General features: G+C 37.7%; 2 protein-coding genes and 1 pseudogene across 3 annotated transcripts; 2 read left to right on the top strand and 1 right to left on the bottom strand.

Annotated features, from left to right (window-relative positions):
• Nucleotides 1–8,216: 8,216 nt before the first annotated feature.
• LOC125470519 lies at nt 8,217–10,581 on the top strand (annotated as a pseudogene).
• Nucleotides 10,582–13,061: 2,480 nt separating this feature from the next.
• LOC103932531 (protein CTR9 homolog) lies at nt 13,062–17,491 on the bottom strand. The gene is made up of 12 exons (XM_048579443.1): nt 17,116–17,491; nt 16,863–16,951; nt 16,446–16,570; nt 16,193–16,212; nt 15,893–15,988; nt 15,415–15,660; nt 14,857–14,941; nt 14,445–14,545; nt 14,266–14,358; nt 13,679–13,747; nt 13,542–13,622; nt 13,062–13,344 (listed from the first exon to the last, which is right to left on the bottom strand). Exons 1-12 carry the CDS (start codon nt 17,254–17,256, stop codon nt 13,168–13,170), a joined length of 1,323 nt encoding a protein of 440 aa, XP_048435400.1. The 5' UTR covers nt 17,257–17,491; the 3' UTR covers nt 13,062–13,167.
• Nucleotides 17,492–18,500: 1,009 nt separating this feature from the next.
• On the top strand, nt 18,501–20,664 carry LOC103932532 (mediator of RNA polymerase II transcription subunit 20a). 2 transcript variants are annotated; one of them, XM_009342156.2, is made up of 6 exons: nt 18,501–18,595; nt 18,769–18,834; nt 18,923–19,065; nt 19,190–19,368; nt 19,492–19,581; nt 20,142–20,664. In XM_009342156.2, the coding sequence occupies exons 2-6, from the start codon at nt 18,821–18,823 to the stop codon at nt 20,385–20,387; spliced, it is 672 nt and encodes a 223-aa protein (XP_009340431.1). In that variant the 5' UTR covers nt 18,501–18,595; nt 18,769–18,820; the 3' UTR covers nt 20,388–20,664. The 2 variants fall into 2 exon arrangements, with proteins under 2 accessions (XP_009340431.1, XP_009340430.1); XM_009342155.3 differs by having other exon boundaries at nt 18,512–18,595; nt 18,699–18,834.
• Nucleotides 20,665–20,836: the final 172 nt, after the last annotated feature.

Raw genomic sequence — 20,836 nt, 5'->3', positions numbered from 1 at the left:
CAGGAATGTTGCCCTTACAACTAGGCGTGGGTTCGAATTTTGTCGATTTCCTAACCCAACATCTAATCTAATAAATTTATCGTTTAACAAAAAAAAAAAAAAAAAAATTGATATTGCATGTTAGTGGTAGGCCATCCTTTGGGTTTGGGTAAGGTCATACATTTATTTATTTTTTAGAAAAAATGAGTTTCATTACTTATTTTCTTCCTACAATAAAAATAAATAAAACAGATGTTCATATTTAGTCCGTATAGAATGTCTTGCTACTTGTATCATGGGTCTGCCATGATATGCCTGAAAAACCCATTTATTGAAAACTTGGCATTTCAGCCAAAAAATAAATAAATGACTGAAGTTGTCCATAAGAAATTAATCCAGTGAGAAACCACAAAAGAACAACAGAATGTTTCCTTTAGATCAGTAATAATGATAATTAACCATACATTAAGGAGAGTGATTTTCGACCATCTTATTTATTTTCCGTTTTAGATTAAATAAATTAAAAGAGAACAAAAGAAAATTAGAAACAGAGGCAGTGTGCAAATGAATAAAAGAGTGAAAATCATTTTGCCAAATTAATGACATTGGTGCTCTCTCTTTAGCATGGTGCACTTCGGAGAGGTGTTACAATTATTAGAACCGCTACAGAATGCTAGAGATGACAGTTCAACTCATTAGATTGTTAATGAGTAATCATTAAAATTCATTTAGTTTGATTTGCCATCTCTACGCATTACAAGTGGCTAAAAAAGAAGGGCCATATAGAGGATTATAGTTTGCCTGATTGGGCATAAAAAAAAAAAAAAAGGTGTATGAAGAAGAAGGCAAGGCAAGCAATAGTGTAAAATCTTTGCATTTGGAGAAATTTTTAGTTGTGATAGGAATACGAATGATACACCATGTGTTTTTATGTAAGTGGTGAAAAATTTTAACTGTTAAGTTATTAACCTTTTAACACATATAACCCAAAATTTCTGTAAAAACACATGATATACCATCTCGTATACCGATCAAACTGAAAAATCTCTTATGCATTCGAATCAAAAGCAAAAGCATAAAACTATAAAAAAAAAAATCACAATAAAATTGAAGAAAAGAAAAAGAAAAAAAAAGAAAGAAAGGAGTGTTGAAAATACTAGTGGGTAATGAATGCCCACAGTATTGAATAGCTGCCACAACATTGAAAACATTTCCAAAGTGTTGAAAACCTTGGCAGAATATTGATATGTGGAGATTATATTGTCAAAGATGTGTGCTTAGAGTTGCTCTATAAATAGAGCACTCCGTATGCTTTGAATAGAGAGCAGAGAAAGAAAGAGAGAAAGAGGAGAGGAGAGAATACATAGAGTTATCTTTGTACTCCTATTATTCCAAATTATAATGAAAGCATCACTGCTGCCCGAGGATGTACTCCAGTCACATTGACTGTAGAGGAACCTCGTAAATTTTGTGTCTTATTTTATTTATTCCACTGTACACACATCGTCGATTTTACAACACGTTATTAACACGAAAAGCTCTTATGTTAGTGGAAAGCACAACGACATTGCCATAAATCCGATGAAGCACTATCCACCTCTCACCTTCGTCATCTAAAATCTCACAGAATAAAAGGTATGTCCATTTTTCGTCTCTCCCACTGCGCCAGAAGCGCCCCACCGAATTCCGGTGAGAATTGAAATTTACGACCTGAAGTCATCACGAGATGAGAAAACTCGTACTTGACAACTGGTTTCCAGAGATCCAGAAAAATCTCATCAGACTTGGAAACCCAAATCACGTTGTTTTCAACGAATCTTAAGAACTCCCATGAATACTTGGTTGTTTGAGATGGTGATGGCAAGAATGAATCCACACATGCCTCCCTCTCTTGTACCTCCGTCAACCCCACTGTCATCTATGTCTCTGTGGGGAAGTTATTGCTTAACGATGACATGTTCCCTGGGTCATGCAAGAACAACGCCAGTCTCTAGTAGCCTTTTGGATTGAATTGAATTTGGGCAACCTCCATAACTACCCAGCTGGCCCTGCGTTTCGAGACTGGCAGAGATAGATAAGGAAGAAAAAAGGAGATGTTGACTGCAACCTAAGAAAAAAAAAAATATATATATATATATATATATATATATATATATATATAAAAGGATTTGAATGGTGCATGACACCATTTGGTCAAAATCATATAAATGGTTTCTGTTGGTGCATGGCACCATGTTGCAGAAATAAGAAAAGTAACAATAGTAAAGTTTGAATAAATGCTGACAAAAGAAAGAAAAATAATAAATAAAAGGAGGTATGATACTTCTTGTTATTTATGTGAATTGGTGTTGGTTTAAAACCCTTTCACAAGTTCTATTTACTTTAAAGCAATTTATTTATCATAGACAGTTTTACCGCCTACTGCTTTAAGTTTTGATTTATGTGAATGGTGCTGAATTAATGCCCTTGTCACAAGCTTTATTTACTTAAATGCAATTTATTCATTATAGTTGGAATTACCGTCTATTACTTTAATTTATTGTACTTCTTTTTGTTACGATGAGTACATACTGGACCCGAAGTTCCTTGATCAGATCAGAACCTGCAGTTTCTTGATCCTCATCATATAAAAATTATTGGACCTGAAGTTCCATCAAACAAAAAGATCGGGCATGAAGTCCCTTGATCCTCAAGATCAGGACATGAAGTTCTTTGATAAGTACCTTAAGTTTGAAGTGCCGCAGTGCCTCAACTTAATTGCAATAAAAGCCATAAAAATCTTAGTCTACAGACTATTAAATAAGGACCAGAAGTTTCTTATGTCCATACTCAAAAATGGTTTAGCAGAAGCATTTATTAAGCAGATGAAATTAATTACCCGCGTTCTGCTGATGAAAATGAAATTGCCAAAGTTTCTACATGGGACATGTCATTTTACATGATGCATTATTGATTTGGTTAAGACCTGTTGACAACCATCAATACTTCTCAGTACAACTCATGTTTGGGAACTAGCCAAACATTATACATTTACGAGTTTTTGGTTGTGTTATCTATGTACCTATTACACTGCCACAACATACTGAAATGAAGCATCATTGCGGATTAGGCATTGATGTTGAACATCATCTATCATTCAATATTTAAAACCCTTGACTGAGGATATATTTACCGCGTGGTTTGCGGACTGTCATTTTGATAAGACAATTTTCCCGCCGTTAGGGGGAGAAAATAACTTTGTTTCAGAAGAACGATGAGCAAATATCATTCCAGAAGAATGATGAGAAAAAACCGTTCCAGAAGAACGAAGAGAATTTGTCGTATTTTGATTCATGAAGCAATCAATATACAAACAAAGTGAGAATAATTGAATGATGCAACGATATGCAAATCAAATGTCAGGTGCATTTAATGATGCAACAAAAGTGGTAAAATCACATATGCTTGCTGCAAATGTGCCTACAAGAATTAATGTCTCTATTGGACAAAATAATATGACAGCAAATGATTTATCTGTTGCACGCCTGAAGCGTGGCAGATCCTCAAACTCAAAAGGTTTAGTCCTTCAAAAGAAGAAGAATATGGCACTACTAAAACTATTGCATTCCCGAAACATAACTGTCGCATGCCAGACGCATGACAGTTGCCGTAAGGATACTTGTCCCGGAAAGATCAATCCGCGGACATGGGAATATTAATGTCTCATGCATGAAGTATGATAGACGTATAGGTTCCAATGACTCAACTCCCGAAGTGGAGATTAAAATCCAAGCTCTATAATGCTCAAGAGGAGGTTATGATCCACATTCTCTAAATTATAACTATCCTGGAAGAGATAGTGTAATGTCCTTGAAGAGGCAATGGATATCCCAAAAGAAATGAAAAGTTTTTATGCATGCGCATGCACATGAGAATATGGGATCATAAATTGATGATAACCAATGGTAATTTTGGTTTTTACAAGTAGCTACTAAATTCATCAATGAGTTGTGGTGATATTGAGTCTCGTTCTTTTTCCATCAACGAAATTATGGGCCAAAATGGAAATAGGCAATTCCATTACAATTTTGTAAGAACGTGGAAAAATAGACCTATATACTTGGATACAATACAAATAGCCAAAAGATGTTGAACCTAGAAGGTTACATATGAACATTTGTAATATTATGAAATACACTCACATGATATGACACAAGGTTGTAAAAGAGTTCATATGAATGGAGAATTATATACGAAGGGTTAAGAGTCGTCCATATCATATCTCCATGAGTAAATCCCTCAAATATACATGGAAGCGAATTGCTTTGTATAAATTCTAAAGGAAAATGTGTCATGAAGTGTAGAAAATCCCTGAAGGATTTAAATTGTTTGAAGTAAGCCTCGGAAAGGTAAAACATAAAATATGTACTCAATACCAATGGATGGTATAAATTGCCTTAGTGAGCACTTTCATTATGGTATTGTTGTAACATACTAAAATATCTTGCAAGAGTTGATAATATTAAATTGGGACTCCTGAAGAGTCAAGAAAGATTATAAAGTGTTGAGAGAAATATTGTCTCGAACTGCAGAATCGAACAATATGCCAACACGAATCTTATCTATGATGTTTATGACATTAAAGAATCATATGGATTGAATATTTTGAGTTGAATACTCAAATGATTTAGACACTAAGAATGATCATTTATCTTCGCGAGGGTAAAGATAAATTGATATTTGGTCTAAAAGTACCACATCTTAATGAAATATATGCTTTATTGTATTTAACACAATACACTGAATAAAATAAAGCTTATATATTAATATCTCCGAGAAATTACATACACATGAGTTAAAACAAACAAACAGAAGGGAACCTTCACAAATGTTACTCATGTGAAGCCTCAGTACTCGGAAGTACCTCAGAAGGGGAAAACACCAGAAGTTGATTATTTGAAATCTCAATACTTGGTGGAACTCCAGACAGTTAAGACAATGGATGTCTTTAGAATAAAGACTCGAACCCCCGATTGTCATTTTAAGTCCAACCTTCGGATTCTAGTAGCTGGTCGAGCTTTCTTTTCATGCTCGTAGAGTAATTATTTGCAAGCATGTGTAACACTCTATTCTCATGCTTGAGCACTCTAATTTCTTGTTTAAGAATTGCAACCTCAGCCATTAATGATTCAACTTGGTGACTTCGAGCAAGCAGGTGCTGGCCTATATTGGATACAGAGCCTGCACATTGAACATTGAGAGCCAATAAGTCTTGAACGGCCGCCTCATCAGACCGGTTTGAAAGGATTCTGTTGTCCTTTGGAGTGAGAAGATTCTTGGCTACCACTGTAGCAGTTATGTTATTCTTCATCACAGAGTCCCCAACCGTAAGAGGACCATTAGAAGATGAGAAGGACGGACGTCATATGTTATCCTGACGCTGCTCGTCTGTATCAATCTTGAGACTCAAATCTAAGCAAAAGTTAGATGGGCAAGCCATTTTCAGAAATGATGAAGGAAGTCAGATAAAATCTCAGAAGTGCAACAAAGGGAAATTTCTGCAGGCAACAATTTCTGAGTGTTTCTAAACAAAATTGATATCTCTATAAAAGGAGGGGCAACAGGACCACTTATTCAAAAATCGAAGAGACACCGATTTTCGAATTTCAAAAGCTGGATTTCCCTGCATGACGTCTGTCAACATTTCTTAAACGTAATCTCAGCTCTTGGATATCACGTGCAACTTTGTCAAAGATCTCTGATAAAGTTGAAAACGCGTGAATCTTACTGTTCTAATTACACCACAGTTGCTGACAAGAGTAAAGGTACATCACTACTACCTGCTATTGGGAAATCCATATATATGTCAACCTCTGTCCTCCACGGCAAGGCAGAACTGAAAAATATCTAACTCTTCCTCATTTCCGAGAATGTATCTTTCACAAAGTATCTCGAAATACTCAGTTTTCTTCCTCTCAGAGAATACCTCTACAAACAAGTCACACCAGAGCAAGAGTATCTCATATCATTAGGGACGAGAGCAAGAGTATCTCATATCATGTAATCTCCCTGTCATTTCCTTTGTCCTTGTTCTTACCTGCCAAGATAAAGACAGAAAAAGCAATATGTCGGAACCTCCACTCAAACTTGCGCTGCCACCAAGAAGTGATGGTCCATTTAAATGCAAGGTTTGCATTCCACTCCTGTATCAAAGGACAAATACTACAAGAGAAGATGCCAAACCTGCATAAGGAAAATACCATTCCTGCAAGGGGAGCAAGTAAGGCAAGTGAAAATGATACATTGAAGCATGTGGAAACAAGCACAACAAACACATGTCAGTTTATCCCCGACAAAGTCTAAGATCACTTGTCACATGAAGCTCCTCATGGTCCAATTTCATTCAAGATCAAGCCTAGACGGCATTTGAAGAAATCACAAGTCCGATTCAAGATCAAGTGTCCACCACCCTTAAATCAAATTCAGCTCCAGATAAAATAGGTAAATTCAAACCTTTGGAGGAAGTCTAGTAGAAGACTCTCTAACCCAGTTCAAGAACAAGCCTGTGGAAAGTTAACAACAAGTGAAACACCTCATTCGGCAACTATCACCGCTAAAAGACTAAAGCAGCAGGATCAATGATCAGCCTAAAGAATTGGAAATCAGGGAGAGAAACTCATCAAGGGGGAGCATCCAAAAATAGATCAAGATTTTAACGAGGCAACTAATGTTGATATGTGGGCATCCAAGGCGAAGTGTTGAAAATACTAGTGGGTAATGAATGCCCACAGTATTGAATACCTGCCACAACATTGAAAACATTGCCAAAGTGTTGAAAACCTTAGCAGAATATTGATATGTGGAGATTATATTGTCAAAGATGTGTGCTTGGAGTTGCTCTATAAATAGAGCACTCCGTATGCTTTGAATAGAGAGCAGAGAAAGAAAGAGAGAAAGAGGAGAGGAGAGAATACATAGAGTTATCTTTGTACTCCTATTATTCCAAATTATAATGAAAGCATCACTGCTGCCCGAGGACATACTCCAGTCACACTGACTGTAGAGGAACCTCGTAAATTTTGTGTCTTATTTTATTTATTCCACTGTACACACATCGTCGATTTTACAACAAGGAGAAAAAAGAAAGAAGGGGTAATAAGTAAAGTGAGGTGAGGTGGTGGTGTGTTTGATGAAAGAAATCAGAAGCCAGAAGCGGTCTTGCCGCTCTAAAATCTGAATCACTGGGGCTTTTCTAAATTTTCGAAATAGAGAAAGGCTAGATTGTAAGTGGTTCTCTCTGACTCTGACTCTCCCTGAGGTAAAGGAACAGAAGAAAATAAAAGTAAAAGGGTTAGTAGCTGCAGTAAAAGCCCCAACAACACCGTACAATCTCTGATCAGACCACCCAGACATGCACACACCAACTCTCTCTCTCTCTCTCTCTCTCTCTCTCTAGAGATAATCATATTAAGGAAAATACTTTGCTACTCGCATCCGAAGTAAAACTTCTTATGTTTTATTAATCACAGTTTAGCGTGTGAGTTGAGATTTTTCACCTTCTTTATTGAATTACTTCTTGGTATGTGAAACTACAATATGCATAAATGAAGAATGTTCGTTTCTCGGGCACGGGTGGATTATTTTAGTAATTAATATCTTTCTTTTCAATTTATTTCATCCCAAATTCAAACATATTCTTTTTTTATGTTATAAATAGTGACACGTATAATTTCGTTTGTAATAAAAATTATTACTTTTTCTAAGAGATGCAAGTAATTAATAACTTGTTTTCTTCGTCTATTAATTTTAGCTTTTAAAGTGAATAAATAAAAATAATAAATAAACAGGAATGCAAAAGAAAGAAAAAAAGATCGTGAAGAAAACATCATTTTTCTACTAATAATAATGATTTTTTTCGTTACTCTTTTTCTAATAAGTGTTTACTATTTATTTGTTTACATATTCACTTGGCTTTAGTTCATGCATTTCCGTAGAGTTGTCAGAGACAAGAGCTGCCACAGCTGCAGCAGCTTAGATGCAGAGTCAGAAGCAACAGAGGTGCAGTATAATATTTGCAGAGTCAGAGAGAGAGAGAGAGAGAGAGAGAGAGAGGAGAGAGAGGGCAGGTGGGGAAATGGCAATGGCAAGCAGTAGAGGCAGCAGCGGCAGTACTGTAATCAGAACCATTAGTTTTATCCATGTACAGAAGATTCTGCAGCTAAATGGTCCCTGAAAATAAATATACCTATTAGCAACTCTCCTCTCTCTCCTCTCCCTCCCTCTCTCTCTCTCTCTCTCTCTCTCCCAACCCTTCTCTCTTCTTTGTTTCTGCACTCTGAAATCTGAAATAAACCAGTCTCAGGTTTCATCTTTTCTTTCTCTCTCTCTCTTTGTCTTTGGTTTCTTTGAAAACCAAGTTTCTGGTTTTCTGCTCGTTCTTCCTTCCTTCTGATCTGGGAAATAATTAAAAAATAGTATGAGTAGCACTGGAAGAAGCGGCAGGTTTCCTTTCACTCCATCTCAGTGGCAGGAGCTTGAGCACCAAGCTCTTATCTACAAGTACATGGTTTCTGGAATCTCCATCCCTCCTGATCTCCTCTTCTCCCTCAAAAGAAGCTCCTGCAGCTTGGACTCCCCTCTCCCTCCAAAGATCTTCTCTCACCACCCTCCTCACAGTAAGCCTCTCTCCCTCTCTCAATCTAAAATGAAGGGAACTTTATACTTTTGAGTGCATATTATTTCTGGGTTTTGTAAAAGAAATGCAACTTTGAAGTTTTGAGTGCGTAATATTTGTTGGTTTTGTGAAAAGAATGGAACTTTGAAGTTTTGAGTTGTGGGTTTTTTCTTGCAGTTGGATGGAACTGTTTCCAGATGGGATTAGGAAGAAAAATAGACCCAGAGCCAGGAAGGTGCAGAAGAACAGATGGGAAAAAATGGAGGTGCTCAAAAGAGGCGTTTCTGGATTCGAAATACTGCGAGAGGCACATGCACAGAGGGAAAAACCGTTCAAGAAAGCCTGTGGAAGTTCTCAAAACATCAAAGTCATCAAACACTTCAATAATTACCACCAAAATCAACACTTGTTCGGCTTCTCCAAGTCCTGCAGCTTTTCATTCCCTTTCCTCATCGCTCTCTTCTCTCTCCTCCTCTGATTCCCACCCTTACCCTTTCCTCTATCATCATCACTCACCTTCTCCAAGGCCTCCTGGAATTGGATTCCCACATCAAGAGAGAAACACTACTTCCTTGTTTTTGGACTCTGGTTCTTATCCCCAACCCAGCTCAGAATACAGGTTTGTCCCAAACACAAAATTATGCCACTTATTTTCCTGCATCTGTTTTAAGCATTTTAGGGCAGTTAAGGGCGGTGTGTTTGTCCTCGATGCTTACCCGGCCCTTATGCCGGTTGGCTAGAGTAGTGTGCACGTCCTAAGTTTAAGTCGGTCATGTCAGTGTGCCTGTCCTTATTTATTGCTCGTGGGTTTAGGCCGGTTGACCATAGCAATGTAGACGAATTTGGTTTAAGCCGGTTGGCCAGGCGGTGTGCCCTTTGTGAGTTTATGCCGGTTGGCCAGAGCAATGTGCCTGTCTGTGATTTATGCCGGTTGGCCAGAGCAGTGTTCGTTCTTTAGACTATTGAGCTTGTTTGCCCTCTTTGCAAATTAAGTAGTTTAAAATATCGTATTGTCAAGAAAAAATTTGATAATTGTAGTTGTGTTTTTGTTGTTATTGGTTGGAGAAGAAACAGGTATGCTTACGGGATGAAGGAGGAGGTGGATGAACATGCATTCTTCTCAGAGCCTTCAGGCACAGTGAGACGCTTCTCTGGCTCTTCATCCTTGGACGATTCCTGGCAGTTCACACCGCTCACAATTAGTACTTCATTCGTCGTCGAAACAGAGAAGCTGCTCTGCTTTTCAAAGTGATCAGCAGGATCAGCAGCTTCAGAGCATCAAACATCACAAGCAAGATCATCATCATCATCAGCAGCAGCAGCAGCATTACTACGCTATGGACCGAAATGAAGGATCCCAGAAGACCATTCATCGATTCTTCGACGAATGGCCCCCTAAAGATAAAGATTCATGGCTCGATTTGGATGATAAATCATCGAACAGCGGATCGGTTTCCACCACCAGGCTCTCAATCTCCATTCCTACGTCTGGTCATGACTTCCCCGTCTTCACCTCAAGACATCACAATAGTAAGCTGACTTACAAATGCATTTACTTGTGAGTTTGTTTATGATATAAGCAAATATTTACTCTAAGCCCTTAAATTAATTCAAACTACGGAAAGAGATGCAAACTCGGGTGCATCTGCTTTAGCTAATATGACTACGGTCACCTCGGTTAATTAGCCAATACACGTGTCCATAATTATTCAGACCCAGTTGAGATCTTTGTCTAATAAGTTCCATATGTTTTTGGTTTTTTGCAGATGGCTGAGTTTTTTCCAGTACTGGTTCTCTGAATCAAAGGCCAAAACTGTACTGGCAGGGTGTCACTACTTTATTTTCTTTTTAGTGTGTGTGTGTGTAATGCAATGTCTAATTAGTATTGGCATATTTATTTTTAATTATTTTATTTTAATTTAATATTATGTCTGAATGTGGTTGAATCAGATTATTGTGTTCTAAATGAAGGGTCCTAACTCCTAAGTCTCTCTCTGACAATCTCTGACAATCTTGGTTGATGTCCTGGTCTTCATCATAAATAGTTCCAAATGAGTCAGCCCAAATCTGGTTTATTTATTTTTTGGTTGAATCAGATTATTTTTGATGTTTTGTGTTGTTTGAAGACATAATTGAGGGGGGGACCCAAATGGACCCAAGATTTTGGCTAAAATATTTGTCAGTGCTGACTCTGAGACTCTGAGCTTCCACAGTTCAACTCAGGTTCTGTTGGCAAAAGAGTAAACTCCAATCTTTCCTTGGAAATCTCTAAACCCAAGGCTACAAGCATTCATCACCCTTATAAATACATCCACCAGCCACTATAATTTGGAAAATAACTCTCTCTCTCTCTCCTCTCCCTTTCTGCGTGTCCTACTTTCGTTTCTAGCACACTATAAATGTTTTTGGACGGCCAAAATGAATGTAGAACACGTGAGGGGAGAGAGAATCCGACTCCTATCACAATGACTTTTCCTTCTTCTCTATAGCAAAACTTTGAGAGACCTGTTTAATCAGGGTATTTTTCACATTAGGCGGATGAACGCGGAAATGGAGTCTACTTAAATCAAGATACATGGGGTCTCATACTTTGGTGACAGCTGTTTTACAAATACGCGGTCTGGGTGCTTCTACACAAACTTTTCTCCTTTCTTGAGAGCTAGCCGAAAAAAGACTCCTCAGGAATCAGGACCATGGATCTGCCTCCTCCTCTTTCAAAAGGAAACTTTAGTAAGGCTTCCTGACACTCTTGCACCTGGTGTGACCAACGTGTAATTAAATATGACTAAAATACATGAGGTTTCATGTTTTTGTGAGAGTTGACCTACTAATGATTCGGTTTGAGCGTCCATAAGTTTTCGTCATTCCTTAGGAGGTAAATGAAAAACAATTGGCTTCGCGATCATTCGTTTCAGAAAAATTACATTTTGACATGTGTATTGTGCAATGAGTTTAAATTTCCAAGCGTGCAACACTGAGATTTGCAGATTTAAGAAACTGATCCTTTACATTTAGGGTAATGATATCTACACACCCATTTTTACCTCTCACATCCTTGTTAATTTGTCCGTTGATATTCTTCAATCCATTTGACGCAATGATAAAAAATTGAGAGAAATATGTGAGAAGTAAAAATAAGTGTGGATAGCACTGCCCTACGTTTAAATTAGCTCTGTTTATAGTCCTCCTACTCTTTTTTTACCTTTGTATTTCCATATGGGGTGTGCTATCCACACACCCCATTTTACTTCTCACACACCCTTTGTTAATTTCTGTCTATTGATCTTTTTCAATTCATCTGATCCGACGGCCGAAAATTAGAAGGGTATGAAAAGTAAAAAAGGATATGTGAATATCACATCCCTTTCCATATATTCAGATATTTATGGGTAAAAGAAACCAGAAAAAGGAAAACAACAAAGGGTAAAAGGAAGAGATGCACGTGCACCAGCTATATATTTCCTTTAAAAAGTATAAATATGACAGACAGTAGATTTACAGAGATAATATTTTGGTGAATTGGACAATGCAGATACACTACTGTTTTTATAAAATTACACAAAAATTTAGTCCAAATAAAGCTTTGAAAAGATGTCAACCACTCTGCTGCTTCAGACAAAAGAGCTAGCTGCCAATTCTTCAGGTATTAAATAGAATATTTATGTTGGATCCCAAGCATTTAAATCATAATTTACAATTAACTCTAACTAATGATTCTACAAAATTAGGCATGTGCAGAAAATCCTCTTCACTCGGTACTAAAGATGGATAGCAATTTGGGCCGTCCGCACTCCAAAATGAATATTTTATAAATAGAGGCTAAAAGATATCGTGAAAATCACTAGCCTGCGATGAAATAGCGGAGAAAAGGGCAAAAAAAGGTGGGAATGGACCCTTTCGATACTGTAGTGCTTTCTTGGGGCTAAAGTTAGTTGTTAAAAGTTAAACCTGCAGAACCAGAAAAAAGAAAGCATGGCGTGAAAGTTGTTTAGTCATAGAAACGGGGCAGGAGAGGAAGCTTTAAGCAGAAGCAGCACTATGTAATCTGAATGGTGCAGAAGCCAGTGTTGAGTGAGTGGGTCTCTGGTTAGGTATAAGTGCTTTCAGAGAAGTGCTTTTCAGATAGAAGTGCTTTCAGATTTCAGCACGTTCAGAGAAGTTAGATGTCATGTGCACTCTCACGTCTCACGGTCTCAGTCCTCACATGTCTCAGAATCTGAGTGGGTTTTGTTTTGTCCATCAAATACCTCAGTTTCGGGAAGAGCAGAAAGCAGAAAGCTCTCAGCTTATGCACTGTCGTTTCAACTCAAGGAGAAATCAACCCGTCACAGATGCACGGCGTTCCTGCTGAACCACAATGCATCTCTATCGACGACTGACAATTGCCAACAGGACGACCAACAGAAAAACAAAGCACCGGCACATCAACTGTCTAACTAAGAAAGTTCATGCCTTAATTTAAAGATTATTATTTGTTCAAAATTGTAAGACATATTTACCGCTGATCTTGTAGAGCTCAACATAATGAAGGGATCTTAATCCTCATCGTCAAGATCGGCGTCCCCATTCTGCTTATCACCGCCACCTTCTCTTCCTTCTCCATCACTCTGTAACTCTGCAGAATTTTCTCTGACAGGACTGGACTCCGGTTGTTGCTCATCATCACCAGATTCTGAAAATGCCCGCCTTCGTCGATCTGTGGATTGTGCAGCCTGGAACATAAAGGTGAATATTTTATGGCCAGCAGCAAGGAATTTTTTACCGGGCAGAACAATTTCAACAATTACTCCATAAAAACTTCATTGATGCCGAGGCACCACGACATCCGGTCTAAATATTTTGAGTCCAAGTCATGTAGTGACAAAATTGATAAGTTAGTATCCTTGGATTTATAGAGATAATTTACTACCTCCTTGTCAGCGTCAGAATCTTCCAGCCCAACCGCTGCAAGAGGATCTTGAACATTCTCTTCATCATCCTGCTCATTCATCTGACCCATTCAATGTAAGGATGAAAACTCTTGCTATATAGGACAGAATAACATACAGTTTTTAGGCAATCCAGAGCAGCTCCAGCATCAAATGAAATCAACAGCTCCCCCAGATCAAGAAGGGCCTGCATTGCAGTCAGGTTGTAGTAGTGAAGATATAAGTTCAAGCTAGGATATGGCTTGCAATACATACTAAAAGTTTCAAGCCATCTTCACAATGAACACACAACACCTCTATCCACAACCATAAAAAAACCAACTCTTAACATCTTGGTTATGGACAAAGCATCCTGTTTATGTATGGGCACAGGATGAGGATCACAGATTAGCCATGAGGACACAGCCTCGCACAAGGGTTCCAGGGAGCATTATAGTCTTTGTTGCTGTGTGAAGAACAACAAAGACCATAGCAATGATGTAAATAGTGTATACAAGGAGAACCCCTAACTAAATGGCATACACCACTTTTTAATAAACGGAGACACACTTTCTGTAAAATGGAACACACCAACATACTAAAAAGAAAGTATCACACACATGTCGAGTGTGGATTTAGGTGTTCAGTTAGCAGATTCACACAAACCAGTTCTTAAAAATCCACAAGGTCAGAACACATCAGAGAATAATATAGAGAATTGATTACCTGGGAATCATCTGGGTCAACTTTTGTGGCCTTCCTCATAAATTCCAAGGCCTTCTCAGTCTGCCCAAGCTGAACATATATGTGCCCAAGGACCTATGGGTAAGGGAAATTAGAAAAGGTACAAAAAAAATTCAAAAAATGGATCATTTAACATTATTCCATTTCAAGTTTCAACTCACCTTCAATGTGTCACTATTATCAGGGTAAACCTCCAAAACCTTTTCAAAGTTCGACAGTGAACTTCTAAGATATCCCATCTTCAGTTGTACTTGTCCCAAACCTGTCACAAAGAGCCCAATATTATGAAAGAACTAAGTGAATGCGAACAATGTTACATGACTAATCATGCTTCAACAATCAGATTTTGGCACGTGCTGAAAATGTCATGGGCCTGGTTGAAGTATGCATGCCAATGCAAACAATGACAACAAAGGATGTGGACCCACAAAAAGAAAAAAAGAGAGAGAAATTATGTTGAAGTCTGCAGAAGATACATTACACACATCATTATCGTTACAAATACTATGCCAACACATCACTCTCATGACAAGTATAAGCACAGAAGATTGTTAATGGCTGATGGTAACTGACCATAATAAGGAAATACGAACTCATGGGGTTTACTGATCTCCTTGACGGATGCCATGTAGTAAACTCCAGCCTTCTCATAGTCACCCTGCAATCCAGCAACAACAAACATTTGTAACATTTAGAATCCTGAGTGCATGGCTAAAATTAATGGCCTTGATTGCATTAAATCAAATGAGGCCACAAGACTAACAATTTATCTTCACTTGTTTGAAAGTGTTCATTTCCAGCAGCAAGTTAGTAACTAAAATTACTGACAATTTCACCATGGGGCCACCTTAGGAATTTGTTTAGCTAGACACCACATTAGAAAGCATAGTAGTATGTGGAACCAAAATGCTGGCCTAAAACTAGTCATTCAATGAACAATCAACCCATATCTACAGAGACACGCAGAGAAGCTGCCAAAACGCATTGACGTTGTACAGCAGAAAACTCTTTCCGCCTCAAAATGTTTAACCAACACAATATAGAAAATGTGAAGAACCCCATCAACATTATAATACCAAGAAAAAGAAAGACCTTTTCGTTTAAAAAGTAAAAAGCATAGCTTTTCCTAACCTTGCTATGGTAAGATCGTGCCAAATTGTAGTAGGAATGTGACTTTGTCGGTCCATGGTTGGTCACAGCCAATGCAGTTTCAGTTAGTTGCTCAATCACAAAGTGCTGACCAGTGTAGAAAAAATGGTTTGCCAAATAATTCGAGGCCATTGCACAATAAGGGTATATCTCAAAAGCTGTCTGCATTTTCTCCATTCCTTTCCTTATTCCAGCAGCTATTAAGTATAATATAGCCTGAATGTTAGACTACTCGTTGAAAGAGAGAAGGATGCCCATGATATCAATAATCAATCGACCTAAATAAACAGTATCCAATCAAGAATTGCAAGTGCAACAAGAGCCTCAACATTTTGTGGATCTAACTGCAATCATAAATTCATTCGGGTAAAAAACTGTTTCATGCAAATAGCACCTTCACCTGCTCTTAATGTATCATTAATTGGTTGATATCACTTGCCTGTAGAACCCGTTCAAATACCTGCCGAGCTTTATCAAATTGACCCATTTTGTAACAACAGAGACCTATGCCAAGCCTTGCAGCCGCAGGACAATCAGGATGTACTTGCATGGCCCTCTTTATCAAATTCACAAAATACAAATTACACCAATGATCAGTGTTTATAACAGAAATTATCTTCACAAGAAAAATTACCAAATTTCTGCTAGGTAAGAGCCATAATCCCAACCAATTCAAACACAAATAACAAATTCTAGAAGTTAGAATGTATGCATTCTTGTGTTCTTTCCATTAGCAAACAGTGGGATTGAAAATACAAACCTTGTAGAGCTCCAATGAATCTGAATAGTGCCCACGATTGAATTCAACGCATGCCAGCAGATATCAGCGGCAAATTGTTTACAAATCACAACAAATTGAAGTGTTTATCCACTAACCAAGTGAGTCCCAATTTGTTCTCTCTGGGGCAACCAGGTCTGTTTCTGTTATATTTCAAATGAGTTCCCCCTGAAACTCAATGTAAATTTTATTTCCCTAGCTGCTATCTGCCATTAAAATATCCACCCCAGTGTACCTTTGCCAATTTTCCTCTTAAATATTTTGCTAGCCAGAGCACCATAATCGATCATGGATTCCTGGATAGCCAAGTACATCACATGGTGGACACCCAACAAAAGTTTTGCACCCATAATCAAAAGACTATAGAATGAATTATTGAAAGTAAAAGAGACAGCGTTCAAGTTTTGATGCACTGATAAAGCATAGACAGGGAAGAGCAATAAGTAAAAAGCTACGAATATCTTCTGTTTTGCTTTTCATATACTGAAATTTTCATCACATTTTCATGCATGTAATCCATGAAAACGGCAGGCATAATTGCATTGTTAATCAGATAAATTCAATGAATATACCAGACCCAAAAGGGCAGTAACATTATCTCGGTCTCCGTTTAGTACAATCTTGAATGCAGTAAATGCCTGATCTACGTCACCTTAAGCCAGTAAAAGCTGACCTGTAAGACAGGTAATAATACAAAATCTGGCGGAACTGCTCGAGCTTTCCGTGTTCGAAATACTTTCTCTGCAGCATTACCAATTCAAACTTAAACACCACGTTCGCCACTTTTTATCAGAGAAATTAATACACCAACATATAGAAAGTTCGTGCATTCACGCAACAATTGAAACGTAATAGTCAGAACCTCAAACAATCATGCTCTAAATTTAAAATCGAAAAACACCAACCGCGATAATGAGCCAGAGATCGAGAGAGGCTTGCTCCGCCTTGAGGATGTCGATGATATCATTAGCTTCCTTAGGGAGCTGATCCAGAACCACCCGCACCTCCTCCTCCGAGTTCTGCACCGGTACGTACACGCACGCCATTGATTCCGCAAATCACACAAAAACTGAGAAAGCACCCTAGCGCCGCCTTGCATCTCTTCTCGGCTTCGCGAACTGGCCGGAGAACGTGAACGGATGCCGCCAATTGGACGCAAAGAACGCAACTTTTCTGGGAATTTTGGGGTTGGAGATTGAGAGAAGACGAAGACGCTCACACAGTCACTCTCTGCCTTCTGCTGTTTCTCCTCATGTACCAAGGCTTTCTTCTTGTACTTTCTTTAAACCGCCTCGCGCTAAAAAGCAGGGACTCCTTTGTAAATAAAATAAACAAAAGGGACTTAATTTTCGAACTCGGTTTTACTTTGCTCTTAGGACCTTTCAATTTTAATTCGATTTAGTCCTTGAAAAACACTGAATTTGATTTCGCCCTTTAAAAACTTTGAATTCGATCTCGTCCCTATTAACTTTGTATTCGTACTCGGCCAACTATTATATTTTCTGTTAATTTCATCACATGGTGCTCACGACTAAACTTCGAAAGACATATAAGTCAATGTTTAATAATTTTTCTAGTTGATGTCATTACTAATTTAAAACTTTTATTTATGATAGTCATATTCGAGAACATAAGATGCTCGCTATTGTTAAAAATGTATTGAACTAGTGGTGTATTGAGCCGTGTCGTGAAAACACAAAAAAATATCTTGTACTAGAAAACAAAAAAAATGGTTAATGTATGAGCTAAAATTCTTCTTTTAGTTACATTTACGAAAATGAATCATGAACTTATCCCAATTTCAACATTATTTCATGTATTTCGCTACTTGAGCTAATCTCAACGACTTGAAATTTTGATGACTAAATTATAATAAATTAATTGTAAATTCATAATTCGCAGCAATCGAACTTACAATATTTCACTTAGAAAAAACGATGAATATTGTATGTAAAAAAGTTTATAAAAAAGGGCTTATGTGTATTCAATTAAACGATGAATACATATTCAAATGTATTTAATTAAGATTTAATCTATGAAGTTTAGTTATTCAGTTAGGATTAAAAATACATATAATACTTTATAAAAATCCGAATGTATGCATTCAAGATTTTAAACTAGTTAATAAAAATATGCAATTATACTTTAATTTTAAAATCTATTAATAAAGAATGGTTTAACAATCTTAAAGAATTTTTTATTTTTTTTAAAAACATGAAAGAAAGTAAATTAACAAAATATAATTTAAATTAGCTTTTAACGAAAATCAAAGTAATCCCACTCATTTGTCTTCTTAGGATTTCAAATAAAATCAAGTAAAATTCAATTACACCCTCCCTTTCTCTCTCCTCTATCATCTGTCTTTCCTCTCAGCTCGGCATCCAGGTATCTCTCTCTCCTGCTACCTGAAATTTCCCATTTTTTTGTAGATTTTGTTCAGTCTCATCTTCCGTTTACCTCTCAAATTCTTTGCTCATTGATTCTGCAGCTTATGCATTTGCATCCCAATTTCTTTTACTTCTGCTTATCTCACTAAAACCCTTTATCTCCTCCGTCAGTGTCCTACATCGACTGCAAAATCCTAATCAGAAACCTCCGATATCCGAGGCAATGCCGCTCAAATGGTAATCACTGAAAACCCTAATCACATATTCGGACAATTTATGTATAATAAAGTTTTGTGCTTGATTTTTGCGGTGCTTGCAATTTTAGGGTTTTGCACTGGCAGCCCAACGCAGGGACGACGGTCAACAGTCAGATCATAAACGAAGTCACGCAGTGCGTCGAGAGCATCAATGGCGTCAAGGAAGGCAGGTGGAAAGCCACCATCACCTTCTACAAACCCATACTGCGAGGTAAATAACTAAATTTCTCATATTTTATGTTTGTATTTGTTTTGTTTTTCTATCTTGTCTGTGGGTTTTGTTAATTGTTTGAAAAATTAGATTTTGATATGGTACATTTTATGTGCATCATCAGAGGCCTCTTTAACGGGGGAGGCCGCACGTGATTTTCTGGGGATTGCGCTGCCGGAGCAACCCAGTAAGTACTACCTGATAATGCGGTTGCAGCGGATAATTCTCGAGGCGGATTCATCAATTCAGACGATTATGGAGAAGTTACAGTCTTACAAATCAAGGGTCTCGCTTTATTTTGAGGTTTCCCCCCTCCTTCCCCCTTCAATTGGTGTAGTTGGAAGGTTTGGTGTTCTGAATTTTGGAGGTTGAAATTGAGAAAATTGTTTTATTTGATTCTTTGGTGGTTTATGGTTTAATGCGTAGGGGTTTCATTATCAACTCGGGGACTTCCAATTGAGAGTGGGGAAAGTTATTCCTACTCATTCAGAAAATTTGAGAGGAATAGTTATGGAGGTATGGACTTGCTCTAGGCTTTAAATTTGGTTGAGATCTGATTAGTTTTTCTTTTCACGGGGTTTGCCATTTCGATATTTAGCAAACTTATGAGTGTTTAAGAAGTTAGATGTGCATTTTAAAATATATTAGAACTTTGACAAGGGTTGCAATTTAAGAAGTGCCTTTTTGTTTTATTCGAGTGTTTTTGACGGTTGTTTAGGATCTCTTTGTTGGAAGAGTTAATGCTGATAGTAATGCTGATGAAAGTAGTTTTCTTGTTTAGATACCTCGATTAGAGTTTGTTTGCGGCTAGATTGGAATACATGCTGAAGTACGCTTTGCTGAGCAGTGTGAATAACCAAGCTCTGGCAATTTATGAAAAGTTGGTTTCATTATTATTGTCCTAAGCTTTTACCTTATAGATTAACGACCTCAAATATTTCCGTTGGATTGATTTCTGGATCTCCCTGTTAACTTCAATTACTTCCCATAGAAAGGCAAATTTGCAATTCTGAGAAATAATTTCATGTTGTCATTGTACTAGATCCTTGTTAATTGAAGTTACATATGTTCTGCAGCTGGAGTACCTTCCCATTTCTTCGATGGAAAAAGCGAGGCAAGTCATGGAAGAGTTCATGGATATTTGGCAGCAGGCTTTGGCGAAAAGATCATTGCCAGGACACTTCATGCATGTGGAACCAAACTTTTCCGAGTATGGCCTTGGAGACCAATATACTTCACAACATACTGCTGTCCAGTATGCTGCCATTATGGCTCAACTCATTGCAACCGTTCAAGCAGTGCAGCAATCAGCAAGAAATTAGGAAGCAAGAAAAGTAATTTGATGTATGTCATGTCACTTGTCAACTAGTTTGATGAACGGATGATTCCAATGCCATATGTTCTTAGCACTGGCACTCCTGTTTGAATATAAGAGTTTGGGGAGGAATGAAGTATGCGGGTTCGATTGTCCATGGAAGACAAGAAATCAAATGGTAGTATCTTGAGAACCTTTTCGATCACCTTGTTAATTAGGGTTTGGAGTAACGCTGTTTTTCCGTTTATTTTCTGTGCTCATTTCGACATGATCATATTTCCACATCACTAATGTCCAGAACTTTGTTCTTGTTTCTCTGACAGACTATGAACATATGATATCAGAGAGGGAAAGAGATCCTCTCTGGATCTCTCCCACCAAAGCCTAAGGATCAAGTGATTCGGGCTCTTGAAATTTGATTCAACGGCTACAAAAAGAGGGGTCCATTTAGAAGTT

Source organism: the organism of the source record quoted next, unplaced genomic scaffold (assembly GCF_019419815.1).
Source record: "Pyrus x bretschneideri cultivar Hongxiangsu unplaced genomic scaffold, Pyrus_bretschneideri_v1 Contig1, whole genome shotgun sequence".
In the NCBI taxonomy this organism is placed as follows: domain Eukaryota; kingdom Viridiplantae; phylum Streptophyta; class Magnoliopsida; order Rosales; family Rosaceae; genus Pyrus; species Pyrus x bretschneideri.
Note: the sequence above shows the minus strand (reverse complement) of the source record. Positions and strands in the feature narration are given on the sequence as shown.